Source organism: Callorhinus ursinus, unplaced genomic scaffold (genome assembly GCF_003265705.2).
Source record: "Callorhinus ursinus isolate GAN/ISIS: 27379988/994484 unplaced genomic scaffold, GSC_fseal_2.0 scaffold4, whole genome shotgun sequence".
NCBI classification, from domain to species: Eukaryota; Metazoa; Chordata; class Mammalia; order Carnivora; family Otariidae; genus Callorhinus; species Callorhinus ursinus.
The window spans coordinates 41,815,013-41,842,750 of NW_027397066.1; the positions used below are offsets into that span (position 1 = coordinate 41,815,013).

The 27,738-nt window shown below is 37.2% G+C and overlaps 1 protein-coding gene and 1 pseudogene across 25 annotated transcripts in view; one reads left to right on the forward strand and one right to left on the reverse strand.

Moving 5' to 3' along the window:
- Nucleotides 1–5,851: 5,851 nt before the first annotated feature.
- Nucleotides 5,852–27,738, forward strand: part of FIP1L1 (factor interacting with PAPOLA and CPSF1) — a 78,888-nt gene continuing 57,001 nt past the window's right edge. For 5 of the 25 annotated variants that reach the window (XM_073891671.1, XM_025887345.2, XM_073891676.1 and 2 more), the window contains exons 1-7: nucleotides 5,853–6,123; nucleotides 7,424–7,463; nucleotides 13,383–13,440; nucleotides 14,545–14,648; nucleotides 20,764–20,828; nucleotides 21,565–21,672; nucleotides 22,194–22,324. In XM_073891671.1, coding sequence (XP_073747772.1) covers nucleotides 6,039–6,123; nucleotides 7,424–7,463; nucleotides 13,383–13,440; nucleotides 14,545–14,648; nucleotides 20,764–20,828; nucleotides 21,565–21,672; nucleotides 22,194–22,324 — 591 coding nt within the window. In that variant the 5' untranslated portion in view covers nucleotides 5,853–6,038. Of the gene's footprint in view, nucleotides 6,124–7,275; nucleotides 7,321–7,423; nucleotides 7,464–13,382; nucleotides 13,441–14,544; nucleotides 14,649–20,763; nucleotides 20,829–21,564; nucleotides 21,673–22,193; nucleotides 22,325–22,617; nucleotides 22,687–27,738 lie in introns of all 25 variants that reach the window. The other 20 variants (XM_025887340.2, XM_073891670.1, XM_025887343.2 and 17 more) reach the window with 9 other exon arrangements.
- LOC112835829 (elongin-C pseudogene) lies at nucleotides 16,257–16,595 on the reverse strand (annotated as a pseudogene).

A 27,738-nucleotide genomic window follows, 5' to 3' on the forward strand; every position in this document is an offset into this window, starting at 1 on the left:
CTAATTTCTCTACATTCTCACTAACATTTATTATTTTCTTTTGTTGTTTTTGATATTAGCCACCCTATTTGGTGTGGGGATTCATTGTTTTGAAGGTACTGTGGGACATCCTGGTGGAAACATCTAGTAAGCAGTTGGATATATGATTGTGGATTGCAGAAGAGAAGTCTGATAATTTGGGAATCATCAGCAAACAGGTGTGCTTGAGATTGCTTAAAGAGAGCACAAAAAAGAAAGACAAAGAGAGTGATGGACAGAGCTCTGAGCAACATTTCCAGGTCTGCTGAAGAAGTGAAACCAGTGAGTAGACTTATGGGGGAAACAAGTTTCAAAGAGGACAGAGTAATCAACAGTGAGGAGTGTCAGAAAAGTGAAAAATGAGATGGAATCTAAAAAGCGGGGGGAGAATATGAAATTGGGGTCAAAGAAAATAGCTTGGCCCCTAAAATTCAAGGAAGGAACAGTTTTGTGATGTAATAAGATCCAGAGCATGGCCTTGAATGTGGACTGATAAAGTGGAGTAAATGGAGGTTGCTGAATAATTGGATTCTAGGAGATCAAAAAATCTGAGACAAGCAGGATGTGCAAGTCACTCATGATGCCAAGTGGTAGAGAAAAGGAAGATTGTGGATCAGACTCCAACATTATATCTGTGAATGAGGGGACATGAAGAGAGAAAGGTAGAGGTAGTAAATGAGGGTGCCAAGTACAGGCAAGGAGGATTTTCGCAGGAAAGTGGAACCATAATGGTCCAGCGGTGGCCCACAATAGCCAGGGAAATGGCAATGCTACCTCCCAGTTCTGCAGTACAATAGGGTGAAGGGAAATGGTGAGCATCTGGTATAGAAAGAGTAGGAGAAGTGCTATCCTTGAGGGAAGTTAGATTTCAGTTTCAGTGAATGAGTAAAGACATCCTTCTGCTAAAATGTTGAGAATACTGGACATGTATATATAATGGAACAAAGGTACGGACCAAGAGGTAAATGAAGAGTTGGGATTCAGGCCTAAAGAAATGGGGGGGAGGGATAAGCCCAGAGAATGTGAGGGAATGACACTAAAAGGGTTGACAAAAGTGACTAAGAATGAGGAGATGTGGAGGACCCTAGAAGGTTGTGTAGTGCATGACCTATATGGCCACATGCAACCCCAGGGCTACCAGATCATGAAGGGACTTGTAGGTCACATGGTAGAAGTTTGGATTTTACTTTATGTGTAACAGGAAACCACTGAAAGGTTTGTGTTACTTGAAATGCAGTGTGGCAGTAGAGATGGGGGGAATTAGATTTGGGATATATTTTACTGGAAGAGCTAATGAGTCTTGCGAATGGACTTTCTTAGGTATGAGAAGGACTCATAAGGGAAAGAGAGGAATCAAGGGTCATTTGGGTTTTGGCTGGAACAATGTTGGATAATGGTTACTGATACTAAGAGGGAGTATGGAAGTGGGATAGAACAGGTTTGGGAAGGCAATTCACAAGTTCTGTGTGGGGCATAAATTTCATATGCCTATTAAATATCCAAGGAAGGCATCAGTGAAACATCAGAGTGAGCTCAAGGAAAAGTTGAGACTGCAGATGGAAAGCTGGGAGTCATTGGCTGTCAGTGACGCATATCATATAGATAGTATAAAAAGTCATGGGACTAGGGGTGCCTGGGTGGCACAGTCTCTTAAGCACCCGGCTCTTGATTTCAGCTCAGGTTGCGATCTCAGGGTCTTAAGATCAAGCCCCATGAGGAGACCGTATCAGGCTCCATGCTCAGTGGGAAGTCTGCCTGAGATTCTCTCCCTCTCTCCTGGCCCCTCCCCCTGCTCACGTGCTCCTTCTCTCTTGCTCTCTCAAATAAATAAGTATATCTTTAAAAAAACAAAGTCATGGGACTGGATGAAATGACCCTGGGAGAAAGGGTAGAGAGAAAGGGAAGAGAATCCAGGAAAAACCCATTTCTTGCCCTCCGATATTATGGTGGAGTCAAGTCCTGCTGAAATTGCATACTTAAGATAATCAGATTTACCTTATTTCAATGTGATTGTACTTCTTTGCTCAAAATAAATAGCAATTATTTCCTATTCCTCATAAAACCAAGCATATCTCCCTTTGCCCAATTTCTAAGTCCTTCATGTGCATGACCAATATTTAGCTTAAGGATTTACTAAGCACTTATCTGGTGAATACAGAAATAAACTTGTTCTCACCCTTAAAGGGTGTGCAGTTTATGTAATAGTATAGATGTGAATAGATGACACAATTTTCCAGAAAGAACTAGCAATATAAAATTTTGTATTAAAATATGTCAGAATGCAGAGGAAGATGGATAATGGGGGCTTAATTCCCCATTGAAGTATCTAGAAAGGAAGGAAAACTCTACATATGTGCAGTTATTCAGGTTGTTTAAAGGATAAAAGGCCTAACCAAAGCATACCACCATTTTGCCTCCAACTTGTAAAATGCTTTGACATTTGAAATCTCATTTAACTTTGTTATCCTTCCAGGAAGCAGGTGTAATATGTTATTTTAATATGTCAATTTACTGATGAAGAAACTGAAGAACATTGAGATTTAAGTGCCATAACTAAAGTTGGAAGTAAATAACGCAGTTGGGCCTAAATGCCACATTCATGCAAAACACATTTATGAGTACTATCTAAGTAGATACTGAGCAAGGCACTTTTATTTGATCTCTACCTCTTGCCATCATTTTAATCATCATCTATTAAGCAACCCCTTTCAGTACTTCCCAGGGATAGATACATTAAAATTATTGCTTTGTTGTTGTTTTTGCTTTTTTTTTTTTGCCAAGAACCAACAAACTACACACATACACATACACCCCCCCACACACAAAATGATAAAATGGAAAACAAATAAATAGAATATATGGAATAATGTAGTGTGATAAGTTCGTAAGTTTATAGAATATCTTCAAACTATCCATCTTTAAACTCTTCCCTGGTGAGTAGGGAGGTAAAGACATCCTGAACTAAGGGAGCTTATCCAGGCAAGGAACTCAGTTTAAAAGCAAAGAAGGAAGAGGCCTTTTCAGAGTGGTTATTAGTGATTTATGGGCTTCTCTGCTTGTGAAAATTTTTATTTTCAAAGCTTAGCTGCAATGCTACCTCCACCATAAAGGTGATTCTGATGCCTCAGTAAATATTCATCAACTCTTCAGTTTAAGTAGAGTCCTTTTTTTTTAAAGATTTATTTATTTGACAGAGAGTGACACACTGAGAGAGGGGACACAAGCAGGGGAGTGGGAGAGGGAGAAGCAGGCTTCCCGCCGAGCAGGGAGCCCGATGTGGGGCTCGATCCCAGGACCCTGGGATCATGACCTGAGCCGAAGGCAGACACTTAACCGACTGAGCCACCCAGGCGCCCCGAGTAGAGTCTTGAAAGACAAGCTTATTTTAGGCACCTGAAAAGAGAAAGATGATCCTCAGCAGAAAGCAGCTGGTTCTTCTATGAAACCAGAGTTCATTATAGACTCATGGAATAACAAATAGGCAGGACTATGAGTAATTGCTTTATGATACTCCTTAGCAGAATGTAAAATCTTCATGACATTACTGTCAGTACAGGCCAAGATCTACTGAGTGTTAGGCACCATATCATGAATAAGTGACATGTAAGAAGATGCCCTGTTTGAGGGAGGACTTCATCTAGCGAAGAGTCCTAGGAAAACAGATATGTAGTCAAATAATTACTATAGGATGTGATAGACACATGCCATAGAAGCAGCAGAGTCTAAAGGGGTGTGATTAGCTCTGCCCTGCCCACCCTCCAATAACTCTGATCTTCTATGTCCACTTTCTCACTCCCTCCACTCCAGCTCATTTTGGGTTCCTTGAAAGCACCAAATATGTTTCTGCCTTAGGGCCTTTGCACTTCCTATTCTTTCTGTCTGATAGGGCTTCACCCAGAAATTCACAACGCCTTACTTCTTTTCTCCATTCAGCTCTCTACTGTTATGTCACCTTATTAGAATAGTTTTCCTTGACCTCTTGATATAAAATTGCACCTAATCCCTATTTATCACTCTGTTCTAGGTCCCCCTATCCTGCTTACTCTTATATATCCTTATCACAGCTTGGCATGCTGTACATTTATATGTTTATTGTCTGCCTTCCTTCATTAGATGAAAGCTTCATAAGAGGAAGGACTTTGATTTACTTGCTGCTGAATCTACATAGGCTAGAAGAGCCCCTGACACATGGTAGACTCTTCATAAATATTTATAGAACAAGGAAATGGAAAGAGATAAAGTGAAATTCAGGAAAAGATTTCACAATGTTGGCTATACCTTAACAGAGTTTAGAACTACACATGGGATTATCCTAAACGGGTAAGTGAGACTGGGAACAGCAATTGAATCTTCAAAGGTAAGGGTAGGATTAAAACCACAGGATTTGTTTAAATAATGGGAGATGGTGTGGCACTGTTGTGATGTAAACACTTCCTTTGGGTTTCTATTAAAGTATATCTACCTTTTACTCTTGTAGGAGAGTTAATTAAGACCCTTCTGACTTTCTCAATAAGTTGAGAGCTCTTTAAGGGCAAAGACTAGGCTTTACTCAAAACTTTGTTTTCCAAGTTCTTAAACAGTAGGTATTCAATAATTGTTAAATGAAGAACAATATCTAGTGAACAGACAGCAGGTAAACCCACTGATTGATTTGTAAACTAGAATGAATTTCTCTCTGTTGAAAAGCGAGAGTCCTATTTGAAAACTTTTGGACCAAAAGAAGCTTTAGAGATCATCAAATTCAGCTTTCCCATTTTAAGGATGAGAAAACTGAAGCAAAGAGAGGTTAGTTACCTGAGGTCATGCAACTAGGTAGTTACAGTTAAGAACTAGAACACCAATTTTGACCTATCATCGTCTCCCTGAAAGATGTGTTCAAAAGTAGCCTGAAAATGTGGCATTATCTACTAAAATAAAAACTGCACATACTTTATGATCTTGGAGAAATACTTGTACAGATCTGCAAGAAGTCATTTACAAGGCTCTTCATTGTAGTGTTTTGTTTTTTTGGTTAAAGTGAAAAGTTGAAAGCAATCTAAATGTACATCACTAGGGAAATAACCATATTCATTTTGTGATAGCCATGCTATGGAATATTGGGAAGCACTTAAAAATGGGTATAGTTTAAGTATACTAAAATGGAAAGGCTTTCCAAAACAGTTATTAAAAAAAAAAGCAATCCTTAGAATGATATATACAGTATTGTACCCTTTAAGACTCCTTAACCTCAGGTTCTTCCACCAAAACAATACACGTGAAGTAAATGTATAGAATATTTGAGGATTCACACCAAACAGCAAACAAGGGATACTTCTGCGGAGGGGCGTCTTCGACCTTGACTGTAATATTTTATTTTTAACAAAGAGAATGCATTTTTCATTTATTAGCTTGGCTTTCATTTGCCGTTAAAATTGAATTTTCAATAAAGTAGGCATGAATTATGTTTTCTTTAATGAGAAACGGGAGTGATAAGGTAACAATTGTTTCAAGGCTGATAAAACACATGAAAAACGAAACAAGACCTTTCATAAGATTAAAAAACAGAAAAATAGTTGAGAAGAGAAAGCAAGCGTCAAGGAGATAAGGGAACAATGGTGCACTGGCCGGCAAAGGCAACATGGGTTACTAGAGGAAAAGTTGGGGGAGGGGATCCTTGGCTGACGCCGGACGCCGCCACGGGAGAAAGCCACGCTAAAAAGGCCAAGCGGGATTCCACAGGGGCGGAGCCAATGACGGCGCGCATGCGCAACCAGGTCCAGGTGGCCTGCGCCGCGGAAGCGAAGCAGCCTGAAGACGCCGCGCCGCTGGGCTGCTGCTGCGCGTGCGCAGGCGGACGGCCGCTGGAGTCGTCTCGTTTGCAGCCTCCAACGCCGCGGCCGCCTTTCTGGGATTTGAGTCTCGCGCTTTCTTCGTTCCCTCGCCGGCGGGTTCGCGCCCCTCTCGCGCCCTCGGGCAGCGAGGCTGGGAAGGGGTTGGAGGGGGCTGTTGATCGCCGCCTTTAACTTGTGCTCGGGGCGGCCATGTCGGCCGGCGAGGTCGAGCGCCTAGTGTCGGAGCTGAGCGGCGGGACCGGAGGGGATGAGGAGGAAGAGTGGCTCTATGGCGGTACGGAACTTCCTGTCCCTTCTCTCACTCCCGGGTTCCCTCAGGCCTCCCCTCCCGGCCCGCAAACGGCCGGCGTCCCGGGCCCCTCATGCCGCCACTGGGGCCTTTGGTACGGAGTGTGCTCCGACTTGAGTTAGGCCCAGCGAGGCGTGCGCGATCGCCGGCCTCCCCATTGGCCTCCACCCCCCGCGCAGCCCACGCCCCCACCACGCAGCCACCCCGCGGAGGCCGGGCTGGGCCGGGGGCTGGGCGCGGGTCCGGACCCCCAGCCTCACCCTCCTCCCCGCGGGGTCTTCCAGGCCGCCTCGTCTCCACGCTCGCTCCCTTGCTGTTTAATCTCCGTTCTGAGCTCTGTTGGTGTATCTCTTCTTGCCCCTTGGCTGTAGGATGCCCTCCCTGTCCCTTTCTTTCAGAAACAGTCTTTCTGTAATAATAGCTAAATAAAGTTGATGCTGTAAAACTAACGTCTTGTTTCTTGATGGTCAGTTTGTATGGAATGCACCTGCAAGGGTACCTCCTTGTCTGAAAGTCGTGCTTTAAAAATAATTAATTAAGAGAAAAAGAGATGGAATACATTATGGCCCATAAAGAAAACCCCGAATGTCTCCTGTATTAAGGTGAAGTTTTTCATTTTTAAGAGAGTGCTCTTTAACCCACATCATTAGAAGTATCTCATGTCCCTTAGGCTTACAGTTTTCAGTTATTTCGTATGTATCTTTTTCCCCAAATAAGTTCAGTGCACTTTGTACTTTCCTCATGAAAGGGACTTGACATCTGGTTTTTAACTTTTCATTAAGTCAGTCTCTTGTCTGTTAATGATAACTAGTTTTGAAAGTTAATATGTGTTCCTTGCCTAAAACGTATATTCTTTAGTAAAAGTGCACGTTTGGGCACCATGCAGCTCCTTGATGCTGTGACTTTGACAAACTTTGATTTTGACAAACTTGTAAAATTCATTATTTTTGGTGGCAAGATTTAGCATTAGTAATATTCTTTGAAATGTAAATGTGTAGGGTTTCCTTAACAAAGATCTAGAAATCTTGAATGCCTCTTAAATTAAGCTTTTATAGAAGTAAAGTCTGATTTTTTTTTCATAAAAGACATATCTTGTTAAGTCATTATAAGGTGATCTAACTTTGGATGTGCTTATAGGCCCATGGGACGTGCATGTGCACAGTGATTTGGCAAAGGACCTAGGTTAGTGCTTGTGATGATCACTTCAGATTTTCATAATACTGGTTTCTTTAAGAATGGTTTGTTTGTTAATTTTATTTATTTATTTATGTATTTTTTTTGGTAGATGAAAATGAAGTTGAAAGGCCAGAAGAAGAAAATGCCAGGTTAGTGGAATTTGTTGTTGATACTTAAACAGATTGTATGGTACAGTGGTTCTATCAACAAATTGTCAAAATTCTTTCATTGTAAATATCATTGGCTTGAATACAGCATATTGACTGAAGGTTCTAAGACATTGCATACTTTAGAGTTTATTTCTATTTCAGGACCTAATCAGTTCTGTTTATTTGCTAGTAGCTTGGGGACAAAGTTTTTGAGGTAAGGGTTTGAATATTCTTCACTATTAAGTAACTTTGTACTCTTAAGTGAGCTTAGTAGCGGAGTATACAATATAACCATTAGACTAATAAGGAAAAAGTTAAAAAAATTTTTTTATTAAAAAAGATTCCTTTACTGTTTTTGCAATTTATTAATACCTTTGATGGTATAGTGCATTTTGGTTATAATTTCAACGTTTTCTATTTAAATTGAAAGTGGAATTAATGGATCTGTTTTAAGATTGATTCCCTTTGTTAGACTGCTAGAAAGATTTTAGTATCATTTATAGAACATGTAAAGGGAGCTTGAAACTTCTCGATATCAGAACAACTCACATAGACAAGTATATGGATATGCTGACATTACTCATCAATCTAGTATCAATGCCTTAATGTCCGCTAATGGGGAAGGGGTGGTTAAAAGATCTTTTAAAGAGTATTTGGGTTTAGAAAGTGGAGGAAGTACCACTTTACACCCATTAGGATAGGATGGCCACCATCACAAAGAAAGTAACAGGTATTGGTGAAGATATGCAGAAATTGGAACTCTCATACACTGATGGTGGGATTGTAAAAAGGTGCAGCTATTTTAGAAAACAGGCAGTTCCTCAGAAGGTTAAACATAGTTACTGTATGATCCAGGAATTCCACTTCTACATATATGTCTTAGAGAAATGATACATATCCACACAAAAACTTGTACATGAATGTTCATAGCAGCATTGTTTATTAATAGCCAAAAAATGGAAATAAAGGTCCATCAAATGACGAATGGATAGATAAAATATGGTATATCCATATGGTGGAATACTATGTGGCAGTAAAAAGAAATGAAGTATTGATATCTGTTACAACATGGATGAACCTTGAAAACATGCTAAGCTAAAGAAGCCAGTCCCAAAGAACTACATATTGTATGATTCAATTAAAATAAATGTACAGAATAGGTAAATCTATAGAAACAGCGTTGCCATGACTGAGGTCAGGCAAAACTGGGGAGTGATTTCTAATATATACAAGGCTTCCTTTTGGGGTGATGAAAATGTCCTGAAATTAGGCAGTTGTAATGGTTGCACTATACTGTAAACGTGAAAAACCGTTCATTTGAACGCTTCAAATGGGTGGTTTGTGTGCTATACGAAATCTATTTCAAAGCTGGCAGGGGTATACTTTAGAGATACTGTGGGTTCAGTTCCACACCAATAAAGTGAGTCAAATGAATTTTTTGTTTCCTGGTGCATATAAAAGTTTTGTTTATACTGTAGTCTCTTAAGTGCGATAGTGTTATGTCTAAAAACCAATGTACATACCTTAATTAAAAAGTACTTTTATACTAAAAAAAAATCCAAACCATCATCTGAACTTTTAGCAAGTCATAATGTTTTTGCTGGTTGCAGGGTCTTGCTTCGAAATGAATGCTGTTGATGATCAGGGTGGTGGTTGATGAAGGTTGGGGTGGCTGTGGCAGTTTCTTAAAATAAGACAACCATGAAGCTTGCCACATTGAATTGACTCTTCCTTTCACAAATGATTTCTCTCTAGCAGTGATGCTGTTTGGTAGCATTTTATCCACAGTAGAACTTCCTTCCAAATTGAAGTCAGTCCTCTTAAACCCTGCTTCTGCTTTATCAACTAAGTTTAGGTAATATTCTAAATCCTTTTTTTTTTGCCATTTCAACAATCTTTACAGCATCTTTACTAGGAGTAGGTTCCACGTCAAGAAACCACTTTTTTTGCTCATCCACAAGAAGCAACCCCTCATCTGTTCATGTTTTGTCATGAGCTTGCAGCAATTCAGTCACGTCTTCAGCCTCCACTTCTCATTCTAGTTCTCTTGTTATTTCCACCACACCTGCACTTACTTCCTCCCCTGAAGTCTGGAACCCCTCAAAGTCCTCCATGAGGGGACTCCTGTTTATGTTGATATTTGGACCTTTCTCCATGAATCATGAATGTTCTTAACGGCATCTCAAATAATGAATCCCATCCAGAAGGTTTTCAATTTACTTTGCCCAGATGCATTAGAGGAATCACTATCTATGGCAGCTATAGTCTTACAAAATGTATTTCTTAAGGGCACCTGAGTGGCTCAGTCATTAAGTGTCTGCCTTCGGCTCAGGTCATGATCCCAGCGTCCTGGGATTGAGCCCCACATCGGGCTCTTTACTTGGCAGGAAGCCTGCTTCTCCCTCTCCCCCTGCTTGTGTTCCCTTTCTCGCTGTTTATCTCTCTGTCAAATAAATAAATAAAATCTTTAAAAAAATTTATTTCTTCAATAATAAGACTTGAAAGTCAAAATGACTCCTTGATCCATGGGCTGCAGAATGAATATTTTGTTATGAGGCATGAAAACGTTAATCATGATCATTGTGTGTCTCCCAACAGAGAGAGAGCTCTTAGGTGACCATTGCATTGTCGATGGGCAGTAATATTTTGAAAGGAATCCTTTTTTCTGAGCAGTAGTCTCAACAGTGGGCTTAAAATATTCAGTAAACCATGTTGTAAACAGATGTGCTGTCATCCAGGCTTTGTTGTTCCACTTACAGAGCACAGGCAGAGTGGATTTAGCATAATTCTTAAGGGCCCTAGGACTTTCAGAGTGATGAGCATTAGCTTCATTTAGCCCCCCACAAGAGAGTCAGCCTGTCCTTTGAAACTTTGAAGCCAGGCCTTGACTTCTTTTCAGCTGTGAAAGTCCCCGATGGCATCTTCTTCCAACAGAGGGCTATTTTTGTCTACATGAAGATCTGTTGTTTAGTGTGACCACCTTTATGAATGATCTTAGCTAGATCTTCTGAGGAACTTGCTGCAGCTTCTCCATCAGCACTTGCTGTTTCACCTGGCACTTTATGTTATGGAGACGGCTTCTTTCCTTCAACCTCATGAACCAACCTCTGATAACTTCAGCCTTTTGTATAGCTTCCTCACCTCTATTAGCCTTCATAGAATTGAAGAGGTATTAGTTATAAGGGCCTTGCTCTGAATTAGCCTTTGACTTAAGGGAATATTGTGGCTGGTTTGATCTCTCCAGACCACTCAGACTTTTCTCCATATCGGCAGTAAGGTGTTTTTACTTTCTTGCCATTCGTGTGTTCACTAAAGTGTAGCACTTTTAATCTTCAAGAAGTTTTCTTGTGCGTTTACACCTTTGCCAGCTGGTGACAAAGGCCTGGCTTCCGGCCTTCCACACACCTTCCTTACTAAACTTAATCAGTTCTAGCTTCTGAATTACAGTGAGAGATGTGTGGGCTCTCTCACTTGAACACTCAGACCCATTAGATGGTTATAAATTGACCTAATTTCAATATTGTTGTGTTTCAGGGAATAGGGAGCCTGAGGAGAGGGAGAGAGACAGGTGATGGTTGGTCAGTGGAGCAGTCAGAGCACACACAATATTTAGTGATTGAGTTCACCATCTTAAATGGTTGTGATGTATAGCTACCCAGATCAATTACCATAGTAACGTCAAGGAGATCACCGTAACAAATACAGTAATGAAAAAGTATGAAGTACTGCAAGAATTACCGAAATGTGACAGAGACACAAAGTGAGCAAACGCTCTTGGGAAAATGGCACTGGTGGGTGATACACTGTTATAACCAACCTTCAATTTGTAAAAAAAAAAAAAAAACTTAGCGGGGAAGTATAATAAAGCAAAGCATGACAACATGGGTATGTCTGCATTTTTAAAAAAGTGAATGTAGGGAAGAAGTGAGACATGGAAATAGAACTTAAGGGATGCTGAAATTATTCTTCCTCACTTAAAGACATCCCCTAAATTGGAAGATTTTTTTTTTCACTCACTGCTATATTGTGAAATTTTATCGTTTAAATTCATGTATCCAACCCAGTTCCTAACCCTAATCTCAGTTACTCACAAAAGTTGTGATTTGTGTAGCTTATAGTTACAAAAGTAATTATAATTTTTTCATACCGTTTTTTTAATTGGTCAAGAATCAATGGGTAATGTTACAGATTCACAGTTAAATACAATTTTTTTAATCTATTCCATTAATTTTGTTGGTATAAGTTCTTGATTATAATTCCTAAAGCTTATTTTTCTGATTGAACATTGTTTAATTTTAATTTTTCTATACTTAGCTTGATTAAATGTATTGGAGGGAAGTCTTCTACCTTCCCTGAGCATTACTGTCAAAATGTCTTTATATTCTTTACTAAAATTTTATTTGGAGAGCTAGTAAGTTTACTTCATCCTATGGAAAATTTCTACTCTTAAAGCTTAATTTTTCTAGAGAAAGCTTATAATTCTATGTTTCTAGCATTTTAATGGTGATAGGGAATGAAAACTTTTAAATTATTGGGGAAGGCATGTTCACCAAACCTGTGTTCTAGTATTCAGCTTGGTACATCATCACATTGTCGTAACTGAGCAGAGTCCTTGCTATTAGAGTTCTCCCCAGCTTCTTTGTGACTGGTTCATTGTTAAAACTTCTTAACCATTGCATTATGCTGTGTCCAACTTTGTCATGTTTTATTTGCTCAAGTTTTGGCTAAATATACTGTTTTGTGACAAACCGAACTTGTTTCTGTCTACCTGTAGAAACATAATTAAGCAGGAGCTAAATGGACTAAAGAATTATAGTTGTGTATTTGTTTTCTTGGGTCAAGCAGTAACACAAGGAAAACTTAACAGTTAAACTTTTAGTTTTTATCCTTCATTTTGCTTTACACGAGGATTGTATTGTAAAATACTACTGTAGAGATTAAATCAACATATAAAAACTGCTTGACAAAGTATAACACTGCTTGACAGAAAGTAAAGTGTAGAAGAGATAAGCAGAAACCTAATGAAAAGTTTGATCTGTATCAAGATCTGGATGTTTTTCTTAGAAATCCTACTAAATGTGAGTTATTACTTTGTACTTGGTTCCTTTACTTATAAAGTGAGGTTAATGGTTAGTTTCCACTATAGAAATCATAATTACTAAAGTATAAGAAGCCAGTTACACTACCGTACTAGTTTTATTTGGTGATTAATGACCATATGCTTGAGTCTTATGAGAAAAGAGGGGTTTATTGTTTTATATCAGTTTTGCTTTAATAGGGCAAATTCAGGTATTGATTGGCCTTCAAAAAGTAATTTGTTTTTTAATGCATCAAAATTAGGTCTGGAGCTACTTATTGGCATCAAATGGGAAGGCAGTCTTACATGAAGATAAACTTTTTTTAAATCTTAAAATGTATCTTTTATGAAATAAAGAACGTATATCCATTTAGATAGATGAAACAAAACCGGGAAGAAGCATGTATGTTAACTGAAGACTAAAAGAGTTAATGTGATTATATGACAAATCTTGAGTTCTTGGGAATCAGGAAAAGTGAAAACTGTGTTACATAGCCTTTGGCAATTACCGTAGTACCTGGCACATAGTGGGTGTTCAATAAAGAGGCTAAGTAAAATTAAGTGTTATTATTTTTAAAATAGTAAAAAACCTAAATTGTATCCCATTGTCAAATTCATTAATAAATTGTGGAGGCAGTTCTATTCTGTGAATGTTGAGTACGGGTATTATGTGAGGCAGTAGGAATAACAGAATAACACAGACAGTTTTTGCCATCCTTTTTCTTTTCCAGTGGAGACAGTAATTTTAGGAAACTATCATACAGCTTAAAGATACTAGTGTACGCTGTCTGTACTTCTGAAAAGTAATACCAGACTTGTGCACTTATTTCTGTTGTTTGTAGTGCTAATCCTCCATCTGGAATTGAAGATGAAACTGCTGAAAACGGCGTACCTAAACCGGTAACATAAGGCTTTGAAATTTAGTTACTTCTCTGATTAAAGTCTTTATCAGTAGTTTCCCATTCACTTAGGAAGAAAGCCAAAAGTTTAACATGACTTTCAGTGTCCGACATGACCTGGTCTGCTCTAATATCCCACCTCATCCGGTGCCATCAAAAGCACAGTGATGAGAAGCAATAGTGGGAAGAGACTTTCCATGAAATGGAACACGTGCAAAGGCTTGAAGTTGACCACTTTCAAGGAACTGAATGTAGCTCAACTGAAGAGATCACAGTGAACCTTGTTTTCAAGGAAAACATTAAGTCCCACAGCCCAAGTTTGATTGTCCTAACTTTTGGAAAAATTTGTTTTTATATAAATATGTGATATTGTCTAACCTCATTCATGCCTGTTGAAAGTGTTGTTTTGGGGGATGAACATGTATTACTGGTTTTATGAATATTTTAACATTCTGACCCTGTGAAAAGAAGGAAATCCTTATTCTACAGGCTTGAACTTGTATACAAAAAAATATTTTGTCTAGGTGATCTACTTTTTTGTTTACTAGTGTGTGACTAGTCACAAAATTGCCTTTGAGAGCCAAAATAAAACCTTTGTAAATGGTCCCACTTTATACTCATAGAAACAAAATATTCTCTCAGTCATTTGCATCCAGGGACGCTTCTAACTGTAAATGAATGACAAGAATAAGTGAACTGCTCCTTAACTCTTTGGTGCTGTTTAACCATGACTCTTACAGTTAATTGTTTTCCTCTTCATATTCTTGACAAAAATTCCTCAAATACTTATTTTTTATAATTTATGTTCTACATATCTTAGTACAATGCCTTAGATTCTTTTTGCAGAGAAGCAGTTATGAATCATAGGAAAAAATACATGAGGTGTTATTTACAAAAATTATGCTGAGAAGATTTTATTTTACATTCTTATCCGTTTTTATCATATATAACATTAGTTATAAATGAGGTAACAGTGCTATGAAATTGTGATTATTTTTCTCTAAAACTATACTTCAAAAAACAAAGTGATTACTTTTTCGATTATTCATATTAGATGTTGAGATGAATTATTGAATGTATTTTATAATTGTTTATGTTGGCATAGAAAGTGACCGAGACTGAAGATGATAGTGATAGTGACAGTGATGATGATGAGGATGATGTTCATGTCACTATAGGAGACATTAAAACGGGAGCACCACAGTACGGGTAAGTTTTTTTTGTTTTTTTTTTTTTAAGATTTATGTATTTGGGAGAGAGCCTGTGCACACAGGCGGGAGAGGCAGAGAGAGAGAGGGAGACAGTCTCAGGCAGACTCCCCGCTGAGTGTGGAGCCCTACCTGGGGCTTGATCTCATGACCCTGAGATCATGACCTGAGTGGAAACCAAGAGTTGGATACTGAACTGACTGAGCCACGCAGGTGGTAAGTTATTTTTAACTAATGATTGTATGCCTGAGTCAAAGGTAGCATGCTTATATCGAACTAGTGGTGGTTGATTCCATTGCTTTTACGTTTGTCCATCTTACATGATATGAAAGAACACGTCTTAAAATTTCACCGTGAGTTTCTGGAAGAGTAGATCTTAAAAGTTTACATCACAAGAAAAAATGCAGAACTGTATGGTGATGGGTGATAACTAACTGTAATCATCTTTCAATTTATACATATATCAAATCATTATATTGTACACCCAAAATTAATAGTGTCAATTCTATCTCATTATAAAAAGGAATTTTACCACGAAAATATTTCTTAAAGATAAAGTTAATTTATTAAAGTGACATGGAAGCAACTGTTTTTGATTTCTGAAATTAAGCTGTTTTTATAAATTGAGTACTACAAATTCTTTAATTAGAGTTAGAAAACCTTAAATTACAGATTTCATCTACATTCTTCCCTTGTACTATCCAAAACTGAGTTTAGGTTTTTAATTTGTCCAATAAAAACAGTATCAAAAGTATTTCTTTTTGCTCTTCATAGCATATTTTCGAAGTTAATTATCGTTGGCTCTTTAAGACAGTATGTTGTCTAAAATTTCATAGTCTGTAAAACTGAATTGAGTAAATCGACTGTCATTAGCTCATTAAGCACATAAAGAATCTTACAGAAAGGCTAGAAGGGAATATATTAAAGTACAGAATGTGATTTTGTTATGGTGGTAGAGTAAAAGTATTTTTTCTGTGTTTTACCAGATTAGATGTATAATGTGGTACTTGTGCATTGGGAACATAAACTTTTCATCAATTGCACTGTAATTCATTATGCAGCCTTATCCGGAATCAAGCAATATATACATAAATATTTTTGAATATTTCTATACTAGAGCCATTTGTTTTCAAAAGTTATTTTAGGAGCTTAAAGGTAACTCAGTTATTGTCAAGGTCCATTTCACATTATAATAAAGACTGCCTGTATAATTTTAAAACTAAGGATCAGGGTTGAGAAGAGACAGTCATGTTAGGGATAGGTAATTCTTGGTGTTCTCATCTCCACCTAAAAAATTAGTGTTGGGCTTGCATGAAATGCTAGTAGACCTCTATGCTAATAGGACTTTGCCGTCTGCATTATGCAAAAGGAACATTATAATCATCGTATATGTAGTAAATACTCTTCTATAGTTGCAAATACAAATAATTTTATATAACAGTTAAAGCTAATGGTGGAGTTTTTTTTTATTAATATGACCAAATTTTTGGTAGAAATTGCATTCAAATATTAAATGTACATAGACTCCCATAGTACTTTTCCTGAACTTTTATTTTTGTTTTTGTTTTTTTACTGAAAAAATTTAACAGTTTATTATAATTTATTTTATCTAACGACCTAGGAAGTTCGCAGCCATCAGCATTTTCAGAGCAATTTCAGGTGCAATTGGGAATTCAGGAATCTCTCTGGAGCGTTTAGTGTAGCAAATCTTATAGATAAAATACATGCATACTTTTGATGACACATGTGAAGGGATCTCTCTAAAATTGACTTAATTAGTTTCATTCTTAGCAAACTGACCTGGGCCACTCAACATGGCTTCTGTTGTTCTGGATTTTAGTGCATGTTCTCTTTTTACAATAAATTCATGACCATCCGAAGATATCAATTTGACATACATGGCGTCAGGGCCTTCACAGCCACCATAGTTTTTCTCTTCTCCATCCATTATGTTCTTAGGAAATTGTACTTCACTTCCACAGGAACTTCAGTAGTTTCTTGTCAGCCCTGTAACCACCGCAGCCCTGAACTTTATTTCTGACAGCAGTTTCCAGTTTCATGAAATGTAGTTATGTTGGTTCATGTTTATCACCTTTAGACTCTAAATTCCTTGAGTAGAAACCATAGTTCATGAATTCCCCTATTCCTCATGTTGCTTTACATATAGTAAATATTCAGTAAATTTGTATTAACTATCAGCCTGAATGTTAAGAACTCATTTGTCTTTCAGTGTTTTTCCTCAGCATTTCAATATGAAAAATTTCAAATTATCCAGGAAAGTTGAAAGAATTGTGTGAACACCCACTTACCCATCATTTAGATTATACAGTGTACATTTTGCTAGGTTTGCTTTACCATACACATGTGTAAATGTACGTATCTCTGTCCATGCTTCTACCCTTCAATTGATCTACTTTTTATGGTTTGGGTTTTTTTTTTTTTTGCATTTCAAAGTAACATTTATAGATCTTTCTGAAGGGTATAGAACTTATTTAACCTTGATATTTCAAGATATATCTCTTGAAAACTGAAAGAGCCTATGAGAAAATAACATTGGATGAATACTTAACTTTGTGCACAGAATTTTCAGAAGCAAATTTATTTATTTATTTTTTTAAAAGATTTTATTTATTTATTTGAGAGAGAGAATGAGAGAGAGAGAGAGCACATGAGAGGAGGGAGAAGCAGACTCCTTGCTGAGCAGGGAGCCCGATGCGGGACTTGATCCTGGAACTCCAGGATCATGACCTGAGCCGAAGGCAGTCGCTTAACCAACTGAGCCACCCAGGTGCCCTTCAGAAGCAAATTTAAAGAGCAAATTGTATTCAAGGAACAATACTAAATGGGTTTATTGTAAGCTGTTAGAAAGTACAAAGTAGCATTTTTCTAGGAAACATACTTTTGTTACAAAGTAGTTCATTTTATCTATAAGGTAATGAAAAGCAAATTTTATAGTAGGGAATAATTTAGCTTGTACAGAGAAGTGGTTTCTTACCTTTGAGATTTATCCATTCATAAGCACTTAAAAATGTTTGTTGGCACTACATTAATTAATGATGAGACTATGAAAATAATAAAGACATCCTTATTTACTAGAAGTAGTGAGGAAGACAGACGTGAGCAAATACTTTCAGTGTGGTTTAAGTGCTAGAATGGAAATGTGCAAAGTGAATTGAAAACTTTGAGAGGAGACTTGCTAAAAGCCTACACATGTTGAAGAAAAGGTCCTAGAGGAGGTAATATATGAACTTGTTTGGATAGTTCTTGACTCAGAAGGAAGAGGACTGATGATTTAGCACAGGACACTACTGAGATGTAGTAGAAGCATGGCTTACAGGAACTGCATGGCTGGAGAATACGGTAGATGGGAAAAAGGTGGTTGAAACCACTTGAGGGAGTTAGTACCTTTAAAGGTTTTTAAGCAGGTTAGTTTATTTGAAAAGATAAAAGATAGCAGTAGTTGAGGTGGACTAAATAGAAATTAGTTAATATATTTGAATTGTCCACATAAGATGATAATTCAGACTAAGCCAGTGGCAACAGTATAGGGATGGATGGAAAAAGATGCATTTGAGTACATAATAGAAATAACATGGGTAACTGGTTGTGGATGCAGAGTGAGATAAAGGACTCAATGACTTAGAGCTTTCTAGAGCAGTTAATTGAGTACCTAAAAGTATATTAGCATGTATGGGTAATGTAGAAGCAGTAGGTTAAAATACATTTTTTTTTGATGTATTTATTTTGAAGTTCCTTAAATACCCAAGTATGTAAGATGTGGCACCTAGAGAATCCTGAGACCTCATGGGGGTCTAATAGAAGGTAATCAGATTAGCTTAAGTGCAATTTTCCAAACAGCTAAGCTTCTCTACACACAATGAATACAAAGCCTTAGTAGTTTTAAAAAAGAAAAGTGATGGTGTTTTTTATTTTATTTTTTTTTAGATTTTAATTTTAGAAACAGAGAACGAGTGAGCTGGGGTAGGGGCAGGCATGGGTGGGGAGAGAGAGAGAGAATGAATATCCTAAGCAGACTGTGCTGAGTATGGATCCCAACACGGGGCTTGATCTCGTGATCCTGAGGTCATGACCTGAGCTGAAATCAAGAGTCAGACACGGGCGCCTGGGTGGCTCAGATGGTTAAGCATCTGCCTTCGGCTCAGGTCATGATCCCAGGGTCCTGGGATCAAGTCTCACATCGGGCTCCCTGCTCAGCGGGGAGCCTGCTTCTCCCTCTGCTTCTCTCTCTCTCCCTCCCCCCCCCCCCTCTCATGAATAAATAAATAAAATCTTTAAAAAAGTCAGACACTTAGCTGACTGAGCCACGCAGGTACCTGAAAAGTGGTGTTTTAAAGGCAAAACATGGAAGGGAAAGCAGCTGGGTGGGAGCAAAGAAGTTGATTTATTGAACTTATGGCTAAGCCTTTTATGAATTCTATTTTGTTTTATCCTTCAGCAATTCTGTAAGAGGACCATTTAGAGACTACTTGATTTTTGTACATTTGGCTTTTTTATGTTTTTTTAATTTATTAGTAAAATATTTGAGCGAGAGCGAGCAGGGGAAAGAGGAGCCTCCCGTCTGAGCAGGGAGCCCAACCTGGGTCTCGATCCCAGGACTCTGAGATCATGACCTGAGCGGAAGGCAGACACTTAACCGACTGAGCCACCCAGGCGCCCCTGTACATTTGACTTTTAAACAGCTAGAACTTTTTGTACATCGGATATAGATAACCCAAAAGTGCTTTTGCTGTGCTGGATTTAGATTGTTGAAATGTAAGCATCATGGGGCAGGAGCCATATTTGTTCAGTACCTCAATTCTTGTTCCTTAGCCGAGAACTATATCTGATGCACTGTTGGTGTTTAAGCATTTACTAATGAGTTAATGTCATGGAGGTGATTTAAACACTTCAAGTTTGTATGGTGGTACTACCTGACAGTAACAGTTTAATTTGGGCTATTTTATGTTTCTGCATTTATAGCAGTGAAGTTTTATACAATTATTTGAATATTTTATTGTACTTATCACTTTTTATATATCATTTTTTTAAGCAGAAAACAAAAATGATAGTGCTAATGTAAATAAACTAAGTCTCATAATTTTAGTACATGTAGATAAAAAATGGAAATTATTAGGCAGATCAGAAACAGTGAATCTTTGCAAGTCCAGTTACCTGAACTTGTGAGAGTAAAGAAGCAAATTAAATAACATGAATATAATGAGAAATATATCACTGAAAACAGTGAGGTCTTACTATATTTTGTTTAGTATATTTGATTTTCCTCTTCATATACGAGAAGGCATTATATGGAAAAGTAGAGAACTGTCTGTAAACCCACATTACAGAAAATTTATACAAATTCCATGAGGTCATAAGTGACTTAGCCAGGTTTATACAACTAGTAATTGACAAAACTTGTATTTGAACCTGGGTCTGACTCCAGATTTTGTACTTTTTTTCCCTCTGTCATGTGTATATTATATTACATTAAAAAAGTACAGCTCAATAATTGTTTCATATGTATACATTCATATAACCACCATCCAGAACATGATATGGGACATTACTAGCATTCTAGAAATTTCCCTCTTATTTCCTCAGTCATTAACCACGGACTACCACCAAACACTGTTCTGCTTTCACCCTAGATTTATTTTTAAATTTAATATAATGAATGCATTTTATGTATAAAAGTACCCCATGGGTATTTGAAAGAGGATTTATCAACAGTAACCAATGCAGGAAGGACTACAGGGGGGTCACTGGACTTGGAAACAAGGTGGAGAAATTTCTTTCTTGCAGGATTGCTGCATGTTGAATAACTAAGAGGTGAGAAAATGAGGAAAAGATGTATAGACTTATTTCCTCTTAGCCAAATTTCTTAAGAAGTTTGTTACAGCGAGATACTGACTTAGTAGCAGGTAGGTTTTTTCAGATGGAAAGCAAGTTAGACTTTTAAAAAATATTTGCTTTTTCTTTTAAAATTAGAACATTTTTCTAAAATGTGTAAGTTATTGTTAGTCTATGTAGTTACTGTGTGGGTATATAATTTATTTGTACGTGTTGAATATATTGCTGTTTTAAGTTTCTCAGTATAATTTTTATTTTGTTTTTAGGAGTTATGGTACAGCACCTGTAAATCTTAACATCAAAACAGGGGGAAGAGTTTATGGAACTACAGGTAAAACTTCTATTTGCGGCTGTATAAATAGGAAAATAAGGCTTATGTATGAATAGGTCATAAATAGGTTGAACTATTACAGCTCAGTTAAAAAGAGTGGTTTTGACCATACATGACGGAGACAATTTTTTTTTTAAGATTTTATTTATTTACTTGAGAGAGAGAGAGAGCGAGTGTGTGTGAGTGCATAGAGGGAAAGGGAGAAGCAGACGCCCGTTTGAGCAGGGGGCCTGATGTGAGGCTCAGTCCCAGGATCCTGGGATCATGACCTGAGCCGAGGACAGATGCTTAACCGACTGAGCTATCCAGGTGCCCTTGGACAAATTTTCTGTAAAGGGCTACATAATAAATATTTTAGGCTGTGTGGGTCACAGGGTTCCTGTCACATGCTTGGTTTTCTTGTTCGTTTTACAACCCTTTAAAAAGGTAAAGACTTAGCTGACAGGCTGTACAAAAAAGTGATTTAAAACTCGGAAGTTAGCAACTTCCTGTTGGTACAGGAATTCCTTATAAGTAACAAGTCCCTAAACTCTTCAGTTTATTTTACAGCTACTCCATAAAGCTTGATCTCACCTTTTATTTATGGTAAATGTAACTCTAATGCTTTGTTTGGAACCTTTGCCGTATTTAGTGCTATCGGTAGTAAAAAGGTGTTAATGGTTTCTGTTTAGCTGTGGTATCTCTCAGCTTTTTGCTAATAACAGCTCCTTCACTATATTGTAATTTTATAAAATAGGAACAAAAGTCAAAGGGGTGGACCTTGATGCACCTGGAAGCATTAATGGAGTTCCACTCTTGGAGGTAGATTTGGATTCTTTTGAAGATAAACCATGGCGTAAACCTGGTAAGATTATTGTGGATTGTATCTGTTTCAAAAGATTTTTAGTACAAACAGTCATTAGAAAAGTTTTTGGTTTTTTAGCAACCATTTAGAATATTATTTTTTAATATAATTTTTCTTGTGTTAAGTAGATGAGTAGGAATGACGTGTATTATTAAATCTTACTGCATTATACCAGAGTAGACTTGCATATTGTTTTATTATAATGCCATTTCTAACGGAAATACTTTTTTACCCCCTATGTTCGTTTGTTTTGTTTCTTAAATTACACATGAGTGAAATCATATGGTGTTTGTCTTTCTCTGACTGACTTATTTTGCTTAGCATAATACTCTGGCTTAAAGGAAATACTTTTGATCAAAAATTTTTATAGTGCTGTTGCTTTATGGTAGTAATTGGGAGAATTGGGAAAATTAGAAGGGGTGATAAAACTGATAGAACACTAAATTTGTATTTTATAGTTTATGTACTGCATAAAAATAGGATTGAAATATTTATACACTAACACTGTGCTTTATCGCTAGGTGCTGATCTTTCTGATTATTTTAATTATGGGTTTAATGAAGATACCTGGAAAGCTTACTGTGAAAAACAAAAGAGGATACGAATGGGACTTGAAGTTATACCAGTTACCTCTACTACAAATAAAATTACGGTAATTAGTAAATATTCCAGAATACCCCAGGCTTTTCTATAGTCCCAAATTTTACTCCCCAGATAAATCACTTTTTCCCCATTAAGGTGATTAAATGCTATAAGATAGTTTAAAATTTTCATTCTCTTTACCGTGTTTGTTTTTTTCCCTTCCTTCCCTTTCAGTTTCATATTAATGATTATCTGATGTTCTTAGTTTCAAGTCACAGACTAGCCACAGCTAGTTTGTCTTTATATGGCCTATCAATTAAAAATTATGTGGTATCTTAATGGGGAATGTGTTATTTAACTTAGGCCGAAGACTGTACTATGGAAGTTACACCAGGTGCAGAGATCCAAGATGGCAGATTCAATCTTTTTAAGGTGAATTTTAGTAAATTATCCTTGGTTGCTCTCATTTTTTGTTCTTGAGTCTGCTCCCATACCACTACTCAAGGGATGAGATTAAAGTGGAAATAGCTACCTTTTTTCCAAACCTTCGGCTTCCTGGTGACTTACAAATTTGCTGATTGTTGTTTTATCTCCACTTTTGCAAGCATGTGAATTTATAGCCTATTATACTAACAAATGCCAAGTAAAACTATTCTTGCTGTATGTTGTGATTTTATTTTGAATTATAGTGTATATTTGTAGGATATAAAAGTTCACACCAATAGACTAAGCTCTTTTAGATCATGCTATAATCTTTATCAGAATTGGAGACTTATTTTTCTCGATTTTCTTTAAAAAAATATGGTAAGGAAGATGGCATACTGCTTATTATCTGTATGACACTAAAATTATTGGTGTAATGTGTCTTATAGTCTTAAGATGTCTCAAGCTTACTCATTTTTAGGAGTCTCTAAGAAAGACTCAACAGGATAGGATAAAGCCATTGATTTTTTAAAATTTATAACTTAAAAGGATTAGGCTTAGGTAGGGACTTGCAGGTTGATATTCCCACTTGGAAATCGAGTCTTATTTCTGGCTTCTCCATTCCATATGATCACAGACCCAATCCAAAGAATAATGTCATATTTTCATACTTCTGCAATACACAGCAACCTACAAACTTTTCTCGAAACCTGATTGTGTACTCTTTTTCCTTTACCTTATTACTTCTTAGTTCTTAATTCTTGTATTGAACGACACTGGAATGAAGACTGGGAGTGGCTTTTAGATTGGGTTATATACTCAGGGAACTTCTGCAGGCAGGCACTTCCCTGTGACCCTTTTGGGACTGCAGCCCTGTCCACCGCAATACTGTCTTATGCAATACGTGTGCTATAGCCGCAGATGTAGCCGCGCTCTGCTGGACACGGTTCTGGGTAGAGAATTTAATTTTAATTTACATCCTACTTTGGGTAAGTATTTGGTTCTTGTTCTGCTGTCAATCTTTTGAAAGTGTGTAATGATGTCTGTTCTCTTTTAAATGGTCATCAGGTGCTTTTTGGTGCTATCTTCTTATTTAAGGAGTGAATATATTGTTACACTTGATTACAATGAATAGGTAGAAAAGTTGTCTTGATGATGAAATAGTTCGTTTGCAGTGGTCCTTCTTATTTCTTCTAACAGAAATGAAAACAAGGTGCCTTTGTAAACTGCCAGGTTCTGTGTGTTTTGTCTTTTTGCAATAGACCTCAGAAACTAAAGAATAGAAAGAAACTCCTAGGAACTGGTCTCTTATTGAAAGTGGTCACCGTGAATGAGTTTTTTATATACATACTGTGCATTTTTTATATGCATACTGTGCATGCATATATGCATACTGTGCAAATCAAAATTATTTTGAAGTTTCTTTTGGTTATATGAGAGGAGGTTATTGTTCCATTCTGATTTATTTGGTTCTGAATGAATAAGGATTTTAATTTAATGGGTGTAGTCTAATGGTTTTTCTTGCCTTGATAATGCACATTAAATACTACTTATCTGTTACAAATACTGATTTGGAAACTGTGTGTATTTTATTTTTTTATTTTTTTTTTAATATTTATTTGAGAGTGTATGCGAGTTGGGATGGGTAGAGGGAGAATCTCAAAACAGATTACCTGCTGAGCTGGGAGCCCAACTGGGTGAGGGTGCTCAGCCTCTTGACTGGTGAGATCATGAGCTGACCCAAAATCACAAATTGGACGCTTAACCGACTGAGCCACCCAGGTGCCCCTAGGGTGTGTATTTTAATAATGTGTGTGACTCAAACTTTTTAATGTATATTGTGGTCTTTGGGATATGTTTTATTGATGTTGCTCAAAATCTGCAACTACTGGTTGTATGGGAGTGTTTGGCATTTTCAGGTTGCTGTTTGACCTTAAGTTTCAGGCAAGTTTCTGTCACCTTAAAAAAAATCCTTGTTCAAATTTCTCTAGGACTCTTGTTCTTTGAAAAAGTCTGAGTTGTCTTTCACTATATATCCTACAACCTGAAGAATACAAAAAATATTTTAAGAATGTAATGGGTATCCCAAATATGCAGAGGTAAATTTCTTAAGTAGTATTAGATACCAAAATGTTTATTTTAGACAAAATGCTATAGAAATTGGAGAAATGAGTTGATGAGAAATTACCCTGGGAGAAATACAAATCAAAACCACAATGAGATATCACCTCACACCAGTCAGAATGGCTAAAATTAACAAGTCAGGAAACGACAGATGTTGGCAAGGATGCAGAGAATGGGGAACCCTCTTACACTATTGGTGGGAATGCAAGCTGGTTGTAGCCACTCTGGAAAACAGTATGGAGGTTCCTCAAGAAGTTGAAAATAGAGCTACCCTATGACCCAGCAATTGCAATACTGGTATTTACCCCAAAGATACAAATGTAGTGATCTGAAGGGGCACTTGCACCCCAGTGTTTATAGCAGCAATGTCCACAATAGCCAAACTGTGGAAAGAGCCAAGATGTCCATCGACAGATGAATGGATAAAGAAGATGTGGTATATATATATATACAATGGAATATTATGCAGCCATCACAAAATGAAATCTTGCCATTTGCAACAACGTGGATAGAACTAGACGGTATTATGCTAAGAGACATAAGTCAATCAGAGAAAGACAATTATCATGATTTAACTCATGGAATTTAAGAAACAAAAGGATCATAGGGGAAGGGAGAGAAAAATAAAACAAGGCAAAGTCAGAGGGAGACAAACCATAAGAGACTTAATTATAGGAAACAGGGTTGCTGGAGGGTTGGGTGGGTGGATGGGGTAACGGGTGACTGCCATTAAGGACGGCGTGTGATGTAATGAGCAGTGGGTATTATATAAGACTGATGAATAACTAACCTCTACCTCTGAAACTAATATTATATGTTAATTGAATTTAAATTTAAAAAATAAATTTTAAAAGAGGCAAAAAAATTACTCTGGGATTAGAAATAACTTTGAGCATTATATATAGTTCTATTTCTGTATTTTTTTTTTAAAGTCTAAAGATACAGTATTAGAGAAGCATATGCCATTTTAGTCAGAACCTTGAGTGTGGAGAACACAAGAAAAAGTATTGTAGATTAGGAAGTGGCTTTGGCAAAGAAACTCAGCTTAATTGAATAGATAGTGAATGAAAGTATTATTTAAGAAATTAGCCTTATCAGGATGCCTGGGTGGCTCAGTAGGTTAAGCATCTGCCTTCGGCTCAGGTCATCATCCCAGCATCCTGGAACTGAGTTCCACATAGGGCTCCTTGCGCAGCAGGGAGTCTGCTTCTCCCTCTGCCTGCCGCTCCCCCTGCTCCCTTTGCTTGTGCTTGCACACATGTGTGCACACTCTCATAAATAAATAAATCTTTAAAATACCTCCACGAGTTTAAAAAAAATAGAAATTAGCCTTATTGGAGGAGTTCTTTTGGAAAGGAGTAGAAGAGAGGTGGCTTTGTAGGGTTCAATGCTAGAAAGCCTTAGAAACAAGGACAAGTTGGAGGAGTTATTGCCTGTTTGTGAGCAAGAAAGTGCTCAATAAGTAACATAATTCTGGAAGCGGCTTATAAGTCATGTAATTTTGGTAGCCTTGTAAGGTGTGGTTGCAAAAAGAAAGTCTAAGCTCTTACCTGCTAATTCACTATTTGAATTACAATTAGGATTGGTGAGACAGAAAGAAAAGGACTTTCCCAATTTTTCTGTTATGTCTGAGTACCTCTAATGTGCACAGCACTATACTAGATACTGTAGTGAGACCGGGTCTCTGTGTTCAAGGAGCTCATGATCTGAGTGACATATATATATGAACTAACCGTGGTGTATTTTGAGAAATGTTATGTTAGTGCTGTTATCAAAGTGCAGTAGGGAGTTCAGAGGGTAGAGTGGGTTCCTAAGGTGCAGAGTCTAGAAGGAATCAAACATGATAACTGAAAGACGAGTGAATTTTCATTAGTAGAAAAGAGGGGATTGTAGAACATTGTAGGCAGAGAGAACAATATAAGCAAAACCAGATAGCATGAAAGGAGAGTTGGGGTGGAGATACTATGGGAGAGAAGCCTGGAAATAGTAGACATGGGTCCATAATGGGAAAGACCTTAATCTTAAACTGCCTGTAGACATTTGTGTAGGCCATAGGAAGCCATTTGAAAGTTCTTGAGTAGGAGAATAGCATGAGCAAATTTGGTTTTTAGAAAACTGACAAGTGTTCTTTAGAAGGGTAGGCTTTAGAATATAAGGAAGAGAAAAGGAAGTAAGAGAGACCAGATAAGGAGCTGTTGCAGTACTGTAGGGATGAAATGAATGAGGAACCCATCTTAAACTAGTGAATGGAAAAAGGGGTAGATTTAAGAATCGTAATTTAAGTTCTTTTCATGTCTACTGCAAAGATACTTTTTTAACTCCTTAATCAACTGAGAGACAAGCCACCTACCAGCCTCTTTAAAATAACTTTTTTTACTTTTTGTTAGATAAATTTTCAAACATACTAACCAGTAGATAAAATAGTACAAATGAACCCTTGTGTGTTTACTGTAATGCCTCAGTGATTGTCAACATTTTGACATTCTTATAATTTTTTATATACTTCAATATAAGTAAGGTTTTTGTTTTATTATTTTGGTTTTTGTTTTTAGTGAAATAAAAGGAGATGAAGTTTAATAGGTATAAAAATAAAATCACTTACTTGGGTGCAAAAACAATTGTGTAATTCTATAATTTGGAGTGAGGGGCACGGAAAGAGTGACTAGTGACTGTGTGTAAGAAAAAATTGACCCACAACCTTCTCTGAAACTATTTTTATGTATGTGCACACACATGCATAGATGATTTTGTTTTCCTCCATGGATGAGTATAAGCTTTGTCACTGTGTTTTGAAATTTCATAACTGTGTGTCTATTATCACCTATTGTACCAAGCATTCATTTGTACCCTCTTAATCTGGAAGCACATATCCTTCGTTTCTGGGATATTTTCTTCTATTATGTTTTTACTTTTTCTCAGCTTTCTTACGTCTCCTGG